The 17,335-nt window shown below is 49.0% G+C and overlaps 1 protein-coding gene across 3 annotated transcripts in view; it reads left to right on the forward strand.

Annotated features, from left to right (window-relative positions):
• The window catches only part of PSMD10 (proteasome 26S subunit, non-ATPase 10), a 46,764-nt gene extending 29,440 nt beyond the window's left edge, over positions 1-17,324 (forward strand). Inside the window, exons 5-6 of one of the 3 annotated variants that reach the window (XM_021406145.1) lie at positions 17,038-17,080; positions 17,254-17,324. In XM_021406145.1, the coding sequence (XP_021261820.1) occupies positions 17,038-17,047 (10 nt within the window). In that variant the 3' untranslated portion in view covers positions 17,048-17,080; positions 17,254-17,324. Of the gene's footprint in view, positions 1-17,037; positions 17,171-17,197 lie in introns of those variants that run through there. The other 2 variants (XM_021406144.1, XM_021406143.1) reach the window with 2 other exon arrangements.

A 17,335-nucleotide genomic window follows, 5' to 3' on the forward strand; every position in this document is an offset into this window, starting at 1 on the left:
TCTTATCTTGAGATAAAATGGACGGGGCTGGTACCAGGAACTGTGTGTTAACAGACTTCATGACTCAAATCTATGTACACTGCAATGTTCCCTTCCAAGCAACTCCCTTGTACTCACTCTATAAACAGAAGTGGTGGTCATTTCAAAAATGGAGCCCAGCGGCACACCTGGGAAAAGCAGCAGGGCTCCCTGGGCTGCATCGCCTACAGGGGCATCTGATGACTCTTAGGGGTTGCTTCTGCCCCAACACCCAACTTAAAAATTTCCTGTAGAATCCCGCCTCTAACTTGACTAGTCTCAGCAGCACTTCAAGCACGAGGTGTTTCTGAAACACAATAAATGCATGATTGTTCAACCACACCAAACCCAGGGGAACGGGGTGCACAAAGCTCTCTGTTTCAGCATCACATCTGGTTGCTGAAGATGCAGGGAATGTAATCAAAACTTTAAATAAGTACAGTACAAGAGCCACCTTAAGCCTCCAAATCCATTATTAGGTTGACTTTCAAATGCACTTCATAGTTTTCTTGTTTATTACTCAGCCTCATTTGTTGTCTAAAAAATATTTATAAACTGTGTTTGCTGAAGTGCTTGCTGCCTAAACGATAGTTTATGAACTCACTGTTATTTTCAGGTACTCAGAGAGCTTGAACAGGACTGCAAATAGAAACAGAACCCCACATCAAACACCTTTGCATTCACTGAACCCGATCCTACCAGGACGGCTCCCTTGCAATACGTATCCCAGCATCCTGCAGAACAGTTGAATGCAAGTGCTCTTATTCTGATTTTTTCAGCTTGGGCTCATTCTTGGCTGAGCTATACTTTCTCCCGAGTTCACCAGCCTAGGAAATGACCAGGTCACCCTTAGGGCTGCTTTACTCTCCTGCTTCCAGGCACAGCTGAGCACTGCCTCCCTGCCTGGCTTTCTCCCAGGTGTTCATTCTTTTTGGTTTGCTCCACGTAACTGTTTCCTGGAGGAATCAGTGTGTGTGGGTGAAGCCGCTCCCACACCTGGCGCTGCAGCGTGGCTGCCCTCTGAGGGACCTGAATGCAGTGAGACTGCATGGCATTCTCCATGCAGGGAGTTGAAATACAAATCCTATATGCCATTAATTCACTACTGGTGGCTGTACAGCTCCCTGTCTCTTCTTGGCGTGAGTGCTGGGGGCCCCAGCAGCCTGGATCCTGCTCTCCTCTGGCTCTGGGGTGGTGGGATGAGACAGGGCGCTTGCCTGGGCCCCCTCTGGGTATGGATTCCCCAAAGCTGGACAGTGCTTTGGAAATGCTGCATGACATTAAGGTGAACAAACTCATGGGAGGTGAGCTCTGCTTGCTTAGCTCCTGGTTTTGATGCGATTTTTCCTTTTGGTTCCCATGAGCATTGTGCTGGGAGAACGTTGCTTGTTTGGTTGATTATAATTTTCGGTGAGAGTGATATGATGCTTCCTATCCAGCTTTGTTACTAATCACATTATAGCTTTCTTAATGATTTTAATTACACTGAGCGTGACAGAGTACAACGGTGCCATGTGACAAAGCTGTCTGACAGAGCATCAGCTGTCATGGATAGAAAGACTGCAGAAGACTGACAGAGATAAACCTAAGCACATTTTTTCATAATGTCTTTGATTTTCTGGGGCAGATAACCAAAGTCCACCATCTTGGGGCTCAGGGTTTGGATCCTGTAGCCCAGCAGCTTTTTTGCACACCGTGCACTAGCAGCTCAAATTCCTTGCAAGCACTTGTTATCTTCTGGTGGTCAAGTAGTCAGTGAGTTTGCAAACTGGGGGGAAGTAATGGAAAATGAGACTGTGAGCAGCTGGTATGTCAGGGAAGCAGCAAGGAGAGCAAGCAGTCAATGACCTCATCTGAAAAACACATGAATGTTAATGGTGTGCAGGGCGTAACCTTTCCATAGCAGCTGTCTCATCCAGTGGCATGTAACAATGTGATTCCAACGAACTATAAAAGCAGTGAGCACAGCTATGGCACGGCTATGTCCCTGTCTCACCCTCCCTCGCAGCGGTAGGATTTGCAGCCCAACAAACACGTGCTGTCAGTGCAGAAAGCGCTGATCCATGGCCACAGCTGAGGCTCAATGTACATCACTGCTGGCCTTGTGCTGCAGCCCCTCTGACACACAGCATGTCTGGGTCGTGCTGCCTGCAGCCAGGCTGTGTCCCGTGCCAATGCCTCCTCGCTCTTGCTTTTCTGTAATGGTCAATTAGTAAAGTGAAAAGTACATTGCTAACAGTAATTATATGTAATTAAAGTGGCTTCCTGGGACAGCAAGACCTTGACCATGCAAATTGTCATTTGCAGCCTTGGTTTCAGTCCTGTGGCATCTGCAGGACTACAGTGGCACTGAAGGCAGGTGCTGAGCACAGGGCTGTGGAAAGCTGCTACTTAACCAGTGTGCTTCATCATGGTAACTAACGTGTTGCATGGGAAGGACACTGACCTAAGATGCACCAAGACTGTCCAATTTAGCATCAGCCTTGAAATGATGTTTTCTCCTAACTCTCTAGCTCTGGGCATGGTGGTGGTGAATAATGTCAGGAATAGTCAGTTTGTATTTACTTTTTCCTTAAGGAAAGGATCCTTTTAGTTGCATGATAAAAAATCTCAACATGGTTCCAAATATACCTTAAAAGAGCAAAAAGCAGACAACAAATCAACTAGGTACATAATTTTTTATATTTTTTTTAATATCTCAAAAAACATTGGGGGTATTTTTATGGCTCTGTTCATAGTTTTTGACTGTTTGGAGTGGTCCGACTTAAACACACAGCCACTATCGATGCGTCATCATACGGTTCTAGGAAGGATCAAAAAAGATAGCAGCTTTTCGATATTTGGGGTGTAAAGCCAACCAGAATAATGCTTCTTCCTGATTTTTCTACTTCAGCGTCGTACTAACAATAATGACGACAGTAGTACAGCTGACAGCTACCTGATAACTTGTAATGAGAAACCTATTTAAGTAATATAATCTCACTTGCCATTCAAATATTGTTCATAAGCTACTTTCCTTTTTTGAAATGTTTCTGCTTTTGAAATATGAGCTGACCAAATGGGTGGGTGTAGTGCAGTAGGAGGCACTGGCTCCTGACACCTCCTAAGGACCTGCTTAATTTGGATTGGACGCAACTCCGTGGGCCTTAAACGCATTGTCCCTCATTGTAGCAGTTTAATTTGCACTTGCAAAGAACACGCAGCAAATATTTCCTATTTCCTTAGAAAATGCTATTTCTGTTTGCGGGATCTTCCGTGTGTATGCTGCATCTTGTGCTGGAGCATAGTGCAATTCCATATTGCTAAGCAACACTGCTGCTTAGATTTCTTATTTCCTTCTGTTTTGAAAGCCCGTACAGCACACCTGCGTTTCTGATGGCTTCCTCCTGATGTGGAGGGAGCATGCAGTGCATCCAGAGGGCAGGGATGGGATGCCCCAGGGAAGGGCTGTCAGGCAGTGGCATCTCACCATCTGTCTGAAATAGGAAAACTTTTGCTTATTGCCTCTCTTGGAGCTGCCATCTTCTGCTCCTTGTTGTCTTCTTCTAGAAGCTAGGCTACTGCATGTGTTGGAAGCCAGAGAACAGATTTCTCAAGATGCTTTTGCCATAGGCACTGTATGTCTGGCCTAAAATTATGGCTCTTCAGTTCAGCACAGCAAACCTGGAGTGACAGCGGAGCTCAGAGCAGCTGCACGGGGTTTCCTTTTTGGTGGCGGGTTCACCCTGCTGTACACTGCCCACAGCCTAAACATGCACAGCCACGGATACATAGATTGCCTCCAGAGCAGTATGCGTCTGTACAGGATCCATGCTATTCTGTTTTGTACATATCTAAACTTTGTCATTTCCTCTGTTAACACTGATCGGTGCCAGTCTTTGCATGTGGTTGGAGGTCTCAGGCTTCGAGATCTCCTTTCCAGAAGGATTTTCCTTGTGCCTGCCAGGCTGTGCTTTTTGGCCATTGGGATGAAATAAGCTTTAAAACCCACCTGGCCATGTTGTGTCAGCCCCTCCTGGAGACGGAGAAGGAATGTGAGGCAGCTCAGGAAGGAGGTGCATGCTGCTCCTCACCTGCTGTCGGATGGGGCCACTCAGCCCCACAGGTGCCGGTGTTCCTCCATTTCCTACAGGGAAACCACTGCAAGGAAGCAGCTCCTGCCTGCAGGTGTGGGTTGGGACTGTGCCCCAGCTGTGCCTGGAGCTGCAGCTGCACCTTGCTTTGCCATCCCACTGTTGCTGACAGAAGGGAGGAATGTGGCCCCATGAAAAACTTTCGGTTTTGTGATTAGTGGGCAATCAGCAACATCTTTCCCATGGCTTGGGCCACATGGTTTGGGCCACATGGTTTATAAGCCTCTCAGAAGGCTCCCTGCAGCATGAGCTAATATCTCTTTTAAAGCTGTTATTAAGTGGAAGAAAAAAATATCACACAATACTAACAGAGCTGAGCCAGACAGCATCAAAAATCTTTCATAGCTCTCGCTGCCAACCAACACAGATTTATACATTACTCTGGAAAGGACACAGAGCCTCAGTTTTTGATTAAAACAACTTGGTTTTTCATCAGTGACAACTGAGGTCCACGGTGCCAAATCAAATAAAGGCAGGTTCTTAGCTGGTTTAAACTAGATGGGTTCCATGTAGCTTCAGTGGCCCTGCCCCAAATTTCTCTTGCTGGATTTTAGCTGTTATGGGACTTTCCTTCTCTAGCCAAGATATACAACAGGCTTGCAGGGGGTCAGTCTGAGGAGACACGTTGCTATTCTGTACCTGTTCAGTCCCAGACTCACAGCTCCTGCAGATGCAAGCAGGATCCTGCTCAGATGCTTGTTATCGCTTTTTTTTTTTTTTATTTTAAAGTTATGTTTATGGCTCACTGGTGGAGTGTATGCAGTAAAGGATGGGGAATTTTTATCTCTTTCATTATTCCTGCATGCTGCGAGCTAAAATTTTAACACCCAGTAATTCAAGCTGAGAGCCAGTTTGCTCTCAAAATAATATTTCTGTGGCAAGACAGTGGGAAGTGAATGGCATCATACATACCATGTTCTTCCCTTGGTGCTCCCAATAATTTTAGTACTGCAGTTAAGTAGCTAAGGAGGAAACTTGCAGAGATCCATTGGGGTAGCAAAAACCTGAATGATACACTCCAGCAAAACACTTGCTTGTGATTTTTATCATGCTTCCACATTTAGTTCCTCTAACACCAAGATGAATCATGGAGAAATGCCGAGAGCATTAATCACACTGCTCTATAGTTTTCAGCTATCTTTTGGCAGCCTTCTGAAAGTCACAGCTAAAAATACTGAAAACACTCCAGGCCTAATGAGAGTCAAGTTAAGAAAAAGGATAGCATAGAAAAAAAAGAATGAGAGGGAAGAGCTGTGCCTTGGCTGTTCTCACTGAGGTTCAGACATAGGTGAGATAACAACGGGAACATTTGGCCGAGCTGAAGGTGCACCCAATCTACGAAGGAGCCAGCCACCATACTCCAAAAAGCTGCGTACATCTCAGGGACTTTTTTGCCTTACTGGAACATGAAGGAGCAAACTTTTGTCACTTCAGCCACGGCATGAGGGGCGGAAGCAACCCAGGGACATATCCCTGGTAGAGCTGTAGTGCCTGAGGGTTACTGCAGAAGCACAGGTACCTTGAGGCAAGCCCAGTGCTGTTTTAAACCTACTGAGGGCTTAAAGAGCTTTGCATCCTTGCTTCTCCCTACTGAGCTCCTGGGACACAGCAGGAACCCCAGTCCCTCCCACAGAGCCAGGCACTCCTTTCCCAGTGGCGCTCCGTGTGCTGGGGCAGTGCTGTCCTAACACAAACCCCCAGGCTGCAGGGGCCATGCATGGGAGTGCCAGACAATCACGAGAGATGGTCCTAGTGTTTGGCATGGCTTCTGCCAGTTGTTCTCATGAAAACTTAAAAAGATTGAAAGTGAGAAAAGCATAGGAGCAGCTGGCTGCAGTAATAACATGTCTTTCCCTGCATTTTACAGGCTGTTGGGAGTTAGAATCATAGAATCACCAAGGTTGGAAAAGACCTACAAGATCATCCAGTCCAACCGTCCACCTGTCACCAATAGTTCTCACTAAACCATGTCCCTCAGCACAATGTATAAACATTCCTTGAACACCTCCAGGGTTGGTGACTCCACCACCTCCCTGGGCAGCCCATTCCAGTGCCTGACCGCTCTTTCAGAAAAGTAGCATTTCCTAACATCCAGCCTGAATCTCCCCTGGTGCAACTTGAGGCCATTCCCCTTCGTCCTGTCACTAGTTACAAGAGAGAAGAGGCCGACCCCCAGCTCACTACAAACACCCTTCAGGAGTTACAGAGTGACAAGGTCTCCCCTGACCTCCTCTTCTCCAGACTGAACAATCCCAGGGACAGTTAATTCCCTACTTATTGTCGGACACAGGCTGTAATGCCCTGGGGTTAAGGTTTAAGGCTCAAAATGTGAAAGCACAGGCTGTAAATCCAAGTTATGTTGTACCCTACCAAATCATCGTATCTCAGTTCTACCTGCTGAATCCCACAGCCAGAGCTCCTGGGTGACCACGGCTCTGCATGCCCAAGATGGAGAAGATGCACAGCTGCCATTGCACTTATCTCAGTTAATTGGGGCCATTAAATTACAGATTCCAGCAGCTGGGACTGCAGGTAGTCAGTGTCTACAGGGGGAAAGCAAACACTCCAGTGCAAATATTCCCATATCCTGAAGCTTTACTGTCACTCATAAAAAAAAAAAAAAAAAAAAGCTTAACACAGTGGCTCAGCCTCTGTAAGGCACCTCACGCAGCAGCCAGCGCTTCGCACGGACCGAGCGCACGTGTGAGCCGGCGCGTGGCCCCGCCCCTTTTCACAAAGCCCCGCCCCTTTTCACAAAGCCCCGCCCACTCCGTGTAGCCCCGCCCCCAGGGGTGGCAGCGACCCGCGCGGGCGGAGGTCTGTGTGGCGGCGCGCGGCTGCTTTTCGCTTGAGGTACCGCTTCCCGCTGCCCTCCGCGCTCCCTCTCCGCCGGCTGCGACTGGGACCCCCCCGGCTGTCCCTGCAGCTGCTCGGGGCATTTGTGGGGCCTGTGCGGAGCGCCGTACCGAGCCGTGCCGCTGCGGTGCCGGGGCTTCGGGCTGTGCTCCTGCCTCAGGAGCTGGCGGGGGCAGCGCCGGAGGAGGCTTCTGGGAAGGGCATGTCCTGCAAAGTCACGGCCGCTCCTGGTGCCCGGCGCGCAAACCGCCGCTTCTGGGGGCAGCGCGCGGTGCGTGACGCTGTGCTCCCCGCTTGGCGCCGTGTGCCGCAGGTGGGAGCCCGCCGAGCTGCTGCTGCTGCCGCTTCCCCGCCGCTTCCCCCGCGCCCGCAGCTCTCCTCTGCCCCGGCTCCGTGGACTTCCTTATTTGCTTCTCGCTGTTGCCGACAGTTGACAGAGCCGCGGGGGCTGCGTTTCTGGGGGGCTGCTCCCTTTGCCGCCAGCTCCTGGCTGGGCCGGGCGCTGGTGCGGGCGCTGTGCCGTTTCTACTTCGTTCCCGTCTCCTTTCGGGCGGCCCTGTCCCGGTCCGGGCTGTGGGTGCCGCTGCTGGGGGCCGAGCGCTCCCTCCCCCCCGTCCCCGTTGTCTCTCCCTGTCCCTCCCTCGACAGAACATCCGAGCAGCTCCGTGTGGGGAACCAGCGTTCTGCTCTCCTGCACCATTCTGTAACTGAAGTGCAAGCCTGTTTTTCTTCTTGAACCCATGGCTTAATGAGCCCACAGCACTGGGAAGGTCCAGCACCAAGCATTCGTGGTAGGACAGGCTCGCTGTGTTTTTACATCAGTGTTGTTATCGATGCTTCAGAGGCATTGGAGGGGGGTAAACAATAGTGAACGGCTTGACAAAGTTGCAGTGAGCTTAAGGCTGTCCTGGGGATGCCAGCAGCCTGTGCTGTGGAGCAGCTGCCAGCAAGCGACTCCTGAATCCAAACGGAGTTACCTTTTGCCAGGTAGCCCCAGTGGTACGCTTCGTCGTGGGGGGAGATGAAGCCAGGGTCAGGACAGCAGGTTGCTGAGGTTCCTCTCGGAGGATGTACTCTGCTGTCAGCAGGTGCCTCAGGTGCGTGCCTGACTCTTGGCCTTGGCTCGGTGTAGGTTGCAGGGCTGGGGGCAGTCAGAGCTGGGTGCCTCTGGGTAGGCAGCCTTTTGCTATGCTGGGAAGGGTGTTTTTCTAGCCAGCAGCATCATGTGGTGAGGTCTGGCAGAGGGTTATCACTACTTACATAAAAACTCCTAACTCTTATAGAGTTGAGCATCCTGAAATAAGACAGCACTGCTCAGACAGTACAGGTGATCTTGTTATTCTTATCCAGAAAGCTGCCTTCCTTACTTCCTTGGAAGGTGTGTGGGTATTCGTGTAGCAGCACAGATGGCAGAAACACCTTGTCTGTTAAGGAAATAGTACCAGATGATCATCTGAAGCTGATTATATTTTTAGTGTTCTAATTAAATTGATGCAATCTGTGTTTGGATTTCTCACTTGAATTTACCTGAACTTCCCTTGAGCTAGATTAAATGACAGACCTCCACGTGGAGATTTGTGCTGCTTTAAGTACATCTGTCTGTAATCATACCTGCAGTCAGTGAGCTTCCTGTAACTTTTCCCTATCCTAGCATCTGTGGATCGCCCTTTGCTGGGAATGTATAAATACGAGATCTTTCACATAACTGAGCACAGAGAGTAGAGGGTAGTAGGGTGTTTGGGTTTTTTTTTCTTGTTCTTAATAACAAGAGCTACCAAAAGTATTTCCTATCCCACTGAAGTCATCCAGCTTGAGCACATAAATGGCTCCCCCAAATGAGTTCACGCCTGAGCCTGTGTTGGCATTGGAAAGTTGCATTATTCCTTGAAGAAAAGCAGTCAATCTATTTTAAAAAATTCCCATGTATGAATTTGTTTTCTCTTGGAAAAACGTCTGTGACAGAAAGTGTAGATGCAGCTTCAGTAACAGAATTACTCTCCCTGGAATCCCCTTTCAGTGTGTCACTGCAGGTGGGAGCATTTTGTGTCTCTGTACTTGGCCAGGAACAGCACGGCCCAGTCCAGGCCTCAGCTCATCTTGGAAATTCAAAGGCAGTGTGTGTGGGTGGTGGATCAGACATGGACTTGAGCTTTATTTTTCTCTCATGATGTGGGGCTGACCCCAGTGTCTGGCTGTAGCCTTTCTGTGTTTTGGTGTCGGGAACTAGAATTAGGATCAGGAGATGGTTTTGTGAGGGGCTGTTTCCAAAGCTTTCCTTTTCCCATATGCTGGGAGGGAGTTACATCTTCTGAGAGTACCTTGTTTTAAGCCATGATGAGAAGCACCCCACAGTTACCTTCACTCCATTTTTGATTTATTTCAGGCATGGCTGAGGCTTAGAATGCCACCACTGACACAGAAGGAAGGATGCTGCAGCATACAAAGTTTCCTCAGCGAGCAACCCTGCTTTCCCATGGGTTTCAGCATCACACTTTGTCTCAGATCGTTGAGCTCAGTAGGCAAAGGAGTACAAAGGAATTGGGCTCCACATGTGTTTGACTTCTGAGCTCATGCCATGTTAAAGAAATAGTTGTTTTTTCTTTTTGTTTGTTTGCAAATAGCCTTAGAGAGGCTCTGCCCTCAGTCCCAAGTCCCAGTTGCTGGAGTAGCTGGGAGGGATAAATCACCAGCTCACCGCAGCAGAAATGTGGGCAGTGGTGGGTGCAGCTCTCCTGGTTCTACTGAGCCTTGCATCCCAACCCACTGCCGAGTGCCAGGCAGGCTGTGCAAGCATGGTGTTACTGGGGCGTAACAGGCAGGGTCAGGTCAGCGATTTATGACATGTCACACTGAAAGCAAACATGGAGAACTCATGGTGGAATGAAAGCAAAGTTGAGGTCAGCAAATATTTTTAAGGGTCAAAAAAAAAAAAAGATAGAAGTTGTCACGCGTGGTTGCTTTTGTCCTTCATCTTTAGCAGTGTGTTTTGTTTGTTGGAACTTGGCCAAAGCTTGTTTTCCATCTTTTCTGACTGTTAAAAATATACAGCTGGTGAGAATGAGTGAGTAACAAATGAGGCCAGGGAGTTGGCTGGTCTCAATATGTGACTGCTGCATACAAGGGTCTGGCTTTAAGCTGCTTCTGATTTCTCGCTTGCAGCTACCACGTATTGGTTAGTTGTTGCCTTTTCAAGCATATGTCACAAATTAATGGCTAAGAAGATGCTTTGAGGAGTAACTTTTGTAGCATAAAGACTGCTAGCAGGAGAGCTGGGTTCTTTGAGGCTGCTGTCCTCCCTTGGTAGGAGGGAAGGCTGAACAACAGGTGTTTCTCAGATGGAAATGTCCAAGCAGCAGAAACATGGGGCAGGTTGTGTGAGGAGCTTAACGCTAGTCCACAGCGAAGGTGTGGGAATAGTGGGTTCTTGCAAACCAACAGTTGGAGAACTGCAAATTCTTTTAAAACTCCTTTTGTCTTGAGGATGGAAGTGCAGGCGTAGCACAAACCTCAGCACAAGCCTCTGCCTCCCCCCCCAACAGCCAGGTGTGCTTAGGGACGGTGTGCCAAAACTCCCAGCCTGTGCTGGGCTGGATGGAGCAGGTCTGGCTGGGCGGCTCTTACAGCAAAGCCTCTGAAACGTTGGCATCCTTTCACAGCTGGGACCCGGCAATCCTGGGTCAGCGAGGTATGAGAGGTTTGCTCGGTGTCCCAGGGGCTGTGCTTGTTTATTTGCGTTCTGGCAGTGTGCAGAATTACAATGAAATACATCCTGCAAGATCTGCAAATAGTTCCCACCTATGAAACAAACAGAAGTCTCAAATATTTAAACTAAAACTTTGGATTGCTAGTTTATTACCACTGAGAGGCTTTATTGACATTACAGAGCCTGAGTCACATCTCTCCTCTGACGGTGCTTTTGGTTTTGGTGGTGCTGATTCTATGAAATAATGGCAAGGGACAGAGAAGCTCAGCCCTTTGTTTACCCTAGGTGGGATGATTCATTTAATTAAAAATGAATAAAAGGAAGTAAATTGCATGTGATGCAAATTTCACCTGTGCAGTTCCTGGCTGGAGGGAGGTGGATAGTCGGTGTGGGTGATTACTGATGTGGCAGTTAGGTTGGGTTGGGTAGAAATGCACAAGGGACAAAAGTGCTCATGCAGCATTCTTTAAAAAGGACTCTTAACAGAACCTTCTGCAATATTGTGGTCTCATTCTTTCTCCAGAAGCCCAGGGGTAAATGCAGGTAAACAGAGTTCATTTCTTGTGTGGTCTGTGGAGCACTTCCTCAATTATGTGTTCCCTATGTGCACAGAATAGGGGACTTTACTAATTCTTCTGCCTGGCATTGTATTGTTGCTCTCAATTGTCTATTACCAGCTGCTCTCGTGGGGTTGGGCTAGAGACCTACTGCTCTGATACATTCCTGCGTTCCTTTGTCCCGGGGAGCATCTCAGGGCATCCCTGAGCAGTGGATATCCTTCCCCAAAGCTGCCCAGGGGGAGGAGGAGTGGAAAGGTATCAGCAGAACAGCTGGATTCTGTCATTACTGGAAAGTGAGGCAGTGACTGAAAGTGAGGAAACCACGCAGGGCTGTGCTCTCAATGAACTGAGCTGTATTTTTATTCCTGGGATATACATGGGAGTAAGAAGCCATCACTTGGGGCACAGCTGCCACCCTCCCACCTGCTCTGGGATGGAGTGACAAAGTGTGTCAGGTACAACTTTCTCTGAATAGGGAAAGATCAGTGTGGGGAGTTGAACTTGAGTAATTTTGCTTTTCTGGAGATAGCTGAGAAGAAACTAGTCTAGCATTGCCAGAATTCGGCCTTGACTGTGTGATGGTAACAGGTGTATTTACATGCGGACTGCACAACTGCCTGCTTTGTTTGGAGTCAGTCCTTGTCAGCAGGCACTCAGCTGAAGGCCGCTCGGCTGCTTGGGAGTTTGTTGGGTGGGAACAGCAGAGCTCTTCTGTCCTTTCAGTGGGACAGCTCAGACAAAACATCATTGCAGACAGTGCAACCGCAGCGTTTTCAGTAGAAAAGCTTTTCAAGAAGCAGTTGTATTAAATCTGTTCCCCTGGCTCACAACCACTTTGGTCTGTGAAGGACCAGACAGCTCGTGCACACAAGTGTTGCGCTGCGAAGCAAGATGAAACTTGCACCTTGGGAGGGCTCTTGTGACGCCTTGCAGCAGAGTGTTGCAGCAGCTAACCAAAAGTCCTCATCTTGTTTCATGATGGGAAAAAGGGAGATGTGGGTTTTCAGCCCGTTCCTCCCAGAGGCCATCCCGTAGTTTGTTTTTTTCCCTCTCTGCTGGTGAAGGAGGTCTGTCAAATGTCATGGTGTTGTGCTTGTGAGCACTGTGGTGGCCGCTGTTGTGTTGGCTGTACAAAGTGATGGCAGTGCCACTGTGTATTTCATGGCGCTGACACCAGAAGTAAGATGGGGTAGAGTGGGGCTTAGCGTGAAACAGGGCTGGTCACTGACTGTGTGCAGGTACAGCAGTTTTGGAGCTAAATATTCTCCTGTTCAGTACAGCAGACATTGGGATCTGCAGTATGATTGTGGTGCCATGATCACATCCATTATCATTAGTGCAATGCCATTCTTGGCTTTGTCCTGCCCTGCAAGAGCTGCCTTAACTAATAAGGGCACTGGGAAGCGTTCGCACATTGTAAAGCGTAAGGAGGCTATTTCCTTACATTGTCACAGGATGTGTGATAACGAGGTATGGACAGAGGCAAGCAGCCTTTCCTGCTCGCTGCTGTTTTCATCGGGCTATGAATAGCCTGGTGAGATCAGCGTTATCTGTTCCGGGTTTTGTTGTGTCGTGGGCAGGGATGTTTTCATATCTTTATTACATGGACCTATGTGCAGCCCCAGGGTTGAGGTGGGTCTGCATGATCGGACACTGACCCAACTGTTGAAATCAGGATGTTAAATGCTCCGTTATCAGAAGAGGGTCCTGGCTGGCTGGCTGCCAGGTTAAAGTTCCTAAACCCGTCCTCTTCCTTTAAATGCAAAGCAGTGCCTCGTTGCTGCGATCTGCTTGGCTTGTGGTGAGCGGTGTTAAACTGGATACATCCCAGCACTCAGTGCTTGGCGCGGGGACCGAGAGGGATGCACTGAGAAACTAGAACGGGTGTGTGGGCAGCTGGAGCACCGGGCTGCTGGTGTGTGCCTGGGCAGGGCGTGCTCGGGCTGGTGCTGAAGAGCAGAGATATAGTTCTGTTTGGAGTTGGAGCTGAGGGAAATCTCCCAGAAATAAAATGGAAATGCAGCGTAACAGATGCTGAGAGGGCTGCCTCCGTCTGTCCAAAAGGAGCTGTTTTGTGTCCACCAGGCTAAGCAAGCATTTAATTTTCACCCGATAAAACTGCTTGGAGGAGAGTTACCTAGAAAAACAAAACTCTCTGGAACGTCACCCTTCTCTGTGATGAGAAGAAAACTAACTTGAAGATAGAGGATGCAGTCACTCAGGTGAGAGGTCTGTAACGTACCTTCCTTCATACCTAGCTGTCACTGCTGCGCGGAGCGGTGGCACTGTTTGTTGGAAAAGCACACAGGGCTGCACCTGGCGGAGCAGCTCCTGCTGCCTGTGGCCCTGTGCAGCGGCAGCACTGCTATGTGGGAACCTGGCAGTTCGGGTCACGTGTGGGCATAGCTGCCAAGGGACGAGGAAACGAGCGTTGTCCAGGCTGCTTTCACTTGGTGTGCCACAACGCTGCTACACGCCCTGCGAGACGGTGCTGCGCTCTGCTGAAACGAGGTTGGTGTTTATTTGTTCCTTGGGGTTGGTGCTAGGGGAACGCACGTAGTGCTGCTGCTTGATGCCTTGCTGAAGGGAGGAAAATGCTGCTTGGGACAGCTCACTGGTGTTCATAACTTGGCTCTGTAAATGGGGAGTCTCAGCACCTGGACTTTCCCTGGCTGTCAGCTCCACAGTGTGCAGGATTGCTCCTTGCCAGTGCACAGCTGACAACAGGAAGGTTTATTTATTCCTTTAGCGATTACCTCTCTTAGCTTTTCTGCTGGTGCTCGATGCTCCCCTCTGTCCTGGGGCCAGCAGGCTGCTAACTCCAGCTCTGCCCAGCTCCTCCTGCCACAGCAGACACGGCATGCACTGCTTCTCTTGGCACTGCCAAGCCAGTGAAGGGAGCAGGGGCTGCAGCTGTTGAGAAAAGTCTTTTTGCACCTAAATACTGGTGGGCAGTTCTGTAGTAAGCCGTATCAGGCGCAGAGAGGAGTGTAAGCATAATCAAAGCTTCCCAAGTAACACCTGGAAAGGGTTCCAGTTCTCTGGATGAGAAACAACAGCAGTGACACAGGTCTGCAAAAGGAGCAGCACAGAGTAGGTGAAAGCAGGGTAATCATCGCTGCATTTTGTAATCTATCAAACAAACCAAGCAAATGGTGGGTCAAAACACAACCCTCGCAAATACTTTTTCACTTCAGGCATAGTGAGACTGTGGGGCTTTGAGGATATTGCAAATGCTTGAAATTAATGTGAGCTCTGCAAGTAACAATCTGCAAAATGCACAGGCCTTGCTCCGGTTTTAGGGAGTTGTGCCCTGTGACCTGCAGGATGCCTGGTGCAGGCCGCGTGCTGTCTTCTCCCAGCTGCGTGCTGTAGTCCTTGGAGAGGATGAGCAGTGACACAAGGACCTGCAGCCTAGCCCTGTGTGGCCAGTCCTCTGTTGCTAAACTGCGCACTGGTATTCTCTGCTGACTGGAGTATTTGTTTCTCGGTGTGGTGGCCAAAAGAAACCAGAAGTCAGCACAGTAGGAGATGCAGGCAATTATGCCCCAAAGCAGATCATGCTTCTGCTTGTCTCCACACCCACAGCTCTCATGCCGCTGGGCGTGGGCGTTGATCTCCTTGATTATCTCTTCCTCTGAAAAGCAGTTAGATGGAAGGAAGTGCTTCGCATCTGATGTCCTCCTCTGCTCAGATTCACAGTTGTCACTGGAGCCATGGTGAGCCACTTGCCCGCCTTTGTGTCGTGACACAGCAGGACCTCAGGGCTGTTCTCCAGCACAGGGCATCACAGTGCTGCAGTGCCTGAGGGCAGCCTGGCTTCGCTCTGCACAGCTCCCAGTGGTGCCATTAACCCAGACACAGGCACTTTCTGCTTTCAGGACTCTCCAGGTCGGAGCCTGTTGCAGAGAGCTGTGTCCTCAGAGGGTGAGCTGGGAGCCCTCCTGTTTCAGGCTGCTGAGATGCAGCACCTTCCTTCCCACAGCCAGCATGGGAGGTGCTTTGCTTTTTAACTCTTGAAACAAAAGGAGTTGGCTGTTTGGGTTCTGTTAACCTTTTTCATCTCATGTTACCATTCCAATTAAGATAAAACATTCTCAGGGAAAAAAAAAAAAGCCATTTACAAATAAGTAGTATTTTTCTGATTGACTCCTGGGCTAATGAATAAATACGAGTCCACCGAAAACGTTTGCTGAAGTCATTTCAACCCGTGTGTAATGGGGTTGTTAAAGAGAAGTTCTAGAGGAGCAAATACTGTGAGAAATGTGTCACTGGATCCTCTGTGTGTGCTTGTTTTGTTTCCCCAATAAAATCTATCCCAGAAACTTCTGTAAACGCGTCCTTTTAGAAGTAAGATTGTGCCTGAGAGAGTTAGTTGAGCAGAACCGAAGCGCTGGTGCCTTGCCAGGCTGGCCGAAAGGCAGGTTTCAACAGCAGAAATTGGCCAGGTTTTTGTTACTGGTGTTGTTTTAAATAAAGTGGTACCAATAGTTTCCTAGATCATAAAGGCTATAATTGCAGTGTGACATGCACATGTTTTCTTCTCTCCAAAAATTATTTTCTAATTACAGAGATTTTATGGCGATGCTTGTTCATTTCAGTACTTAGCCTTTTTTGTGTGTTCTGACAGATGCTGTGCTTCTACATGTTATACCATTTTGGAAAAAAAAAAAAAGCAAGCATTGGGAATGTATCAGCTGTCAAATAATGTAAATCTGTAAGATGATGTCAGATGAGCAAAGTCCGGCTGAAATGCCTGTGCTTGGCTATGGGCATGCCAGACCAAGAGGTACATTGTGTGGAGGGAGGCTGGAGGAGTGACAGAAATAATCCAAACCACGGCTCTGAGGAACACCTGCAGGACCTGGAGTTGTTCAGTGTGGGGGCTGAGGGCAGATTAGGCAGGCACACTGGGAGTGATAGAGACCTTGGGGTTAGGGAATGGGCATGATGATTGTCACATGTTTGCCACGAAGGCTGGAATTTCTTCACTTTCAGTGTCCTGGCCACCAAGGCTGTGGCTTTGGGAGAAAAAGCCAAGGGTGATGAAACCCACAGTCACCTGATGGGCTTTGACTCAGTGGGAAAGTCCCACCTGGTGAGCTGGGAAATATTTACATGGACTCAAGCAGAACTTTTCTTCCCTTTGAGGTGTACCTTACTGCCCTCAAGTTGGCCAGGAGAGAAGACAAGGAATAAAGCAGCACAGCAACACGTGATTTGCTCTCCCTCCACACCCTGCAGCCACTGGCCATTTTTGGGGCCTGCTGAAATGCTGAGCGATCTGCACGTGTGCTGTCTGAATAGCAAATATCAGCTCAGCACAAGGCAGAGTGCACTGATATTAGAAAATGAGCGGCCTCTGGTATTTCATGGCCTAACATGCAGCAGTATCACCTGCAGATCGCTGTTCTGTCATTTTCCAATTGCTTTATGAAGGCTGGCTGCTTCCTCTGCTTCATTTAGGGCAGGAAGGAATGAGGAAAGGAGAATGGGGACAAAAAGCAAGCAGGCAGTTTGGCAATTTGTATGCAGATCTGCTTAAAGCATGCTGAGTCAACTGTTTACCTGTTAGCAGGAAAGCAGCTAAAATAAAATCCCATCTTGGAGAGGTTAGCGCTGTGTGAGATGCTGTAGGACGAGGAGGAAAGTAGGGCAGCTTGTTTTGGAACTTGTGCTGAAGAGCAAACACAAACCCCCAATGTACACATTCGGTTACCATATGTCGCACTTATCAGAGAGGCATCTCGGTGTTATTTCTTTGCAGGGATGCTTGAACTCCACGGAGACAGACTTCTCCACTGACGGAGGTGTGTACCAGAGGTGCTGGGGGTGCGCTGAGCTTTCGTGCCAGTCGAGGCAGGTGGCGAGCTTGCTCCTTGCCGTGCTTGCCTGTTTGACTGACGCTGGCTTCCAAATCGCTACAGCTGTGCCTGAAGGAAAGCGAAGGAACCTCATTTTGCTGAGAGTATTTTCCTGGCAGGGGAAGGCATGCAGAGCAGCAAAACGTGCAAGGGAAGAGCCGCCTAGAGCCTGGAAGTGCAGGTCCAAATGCTAACGCAACT

Source organism: Numida meleagris, chromosome 8, assembly GCF_002078875.1.
Source record: "Numida meleagris isolate 19003 breed g44 Domestic line chromosome 8, NumMel1.0, whole genome shotgun sequence".
In the NCBI taxonomy this organism is placed as follows: Eukaryota; Metazoa; Chordata; class Aves; order Galliformes; family Numididae; genus Numida; species Numida meleagris.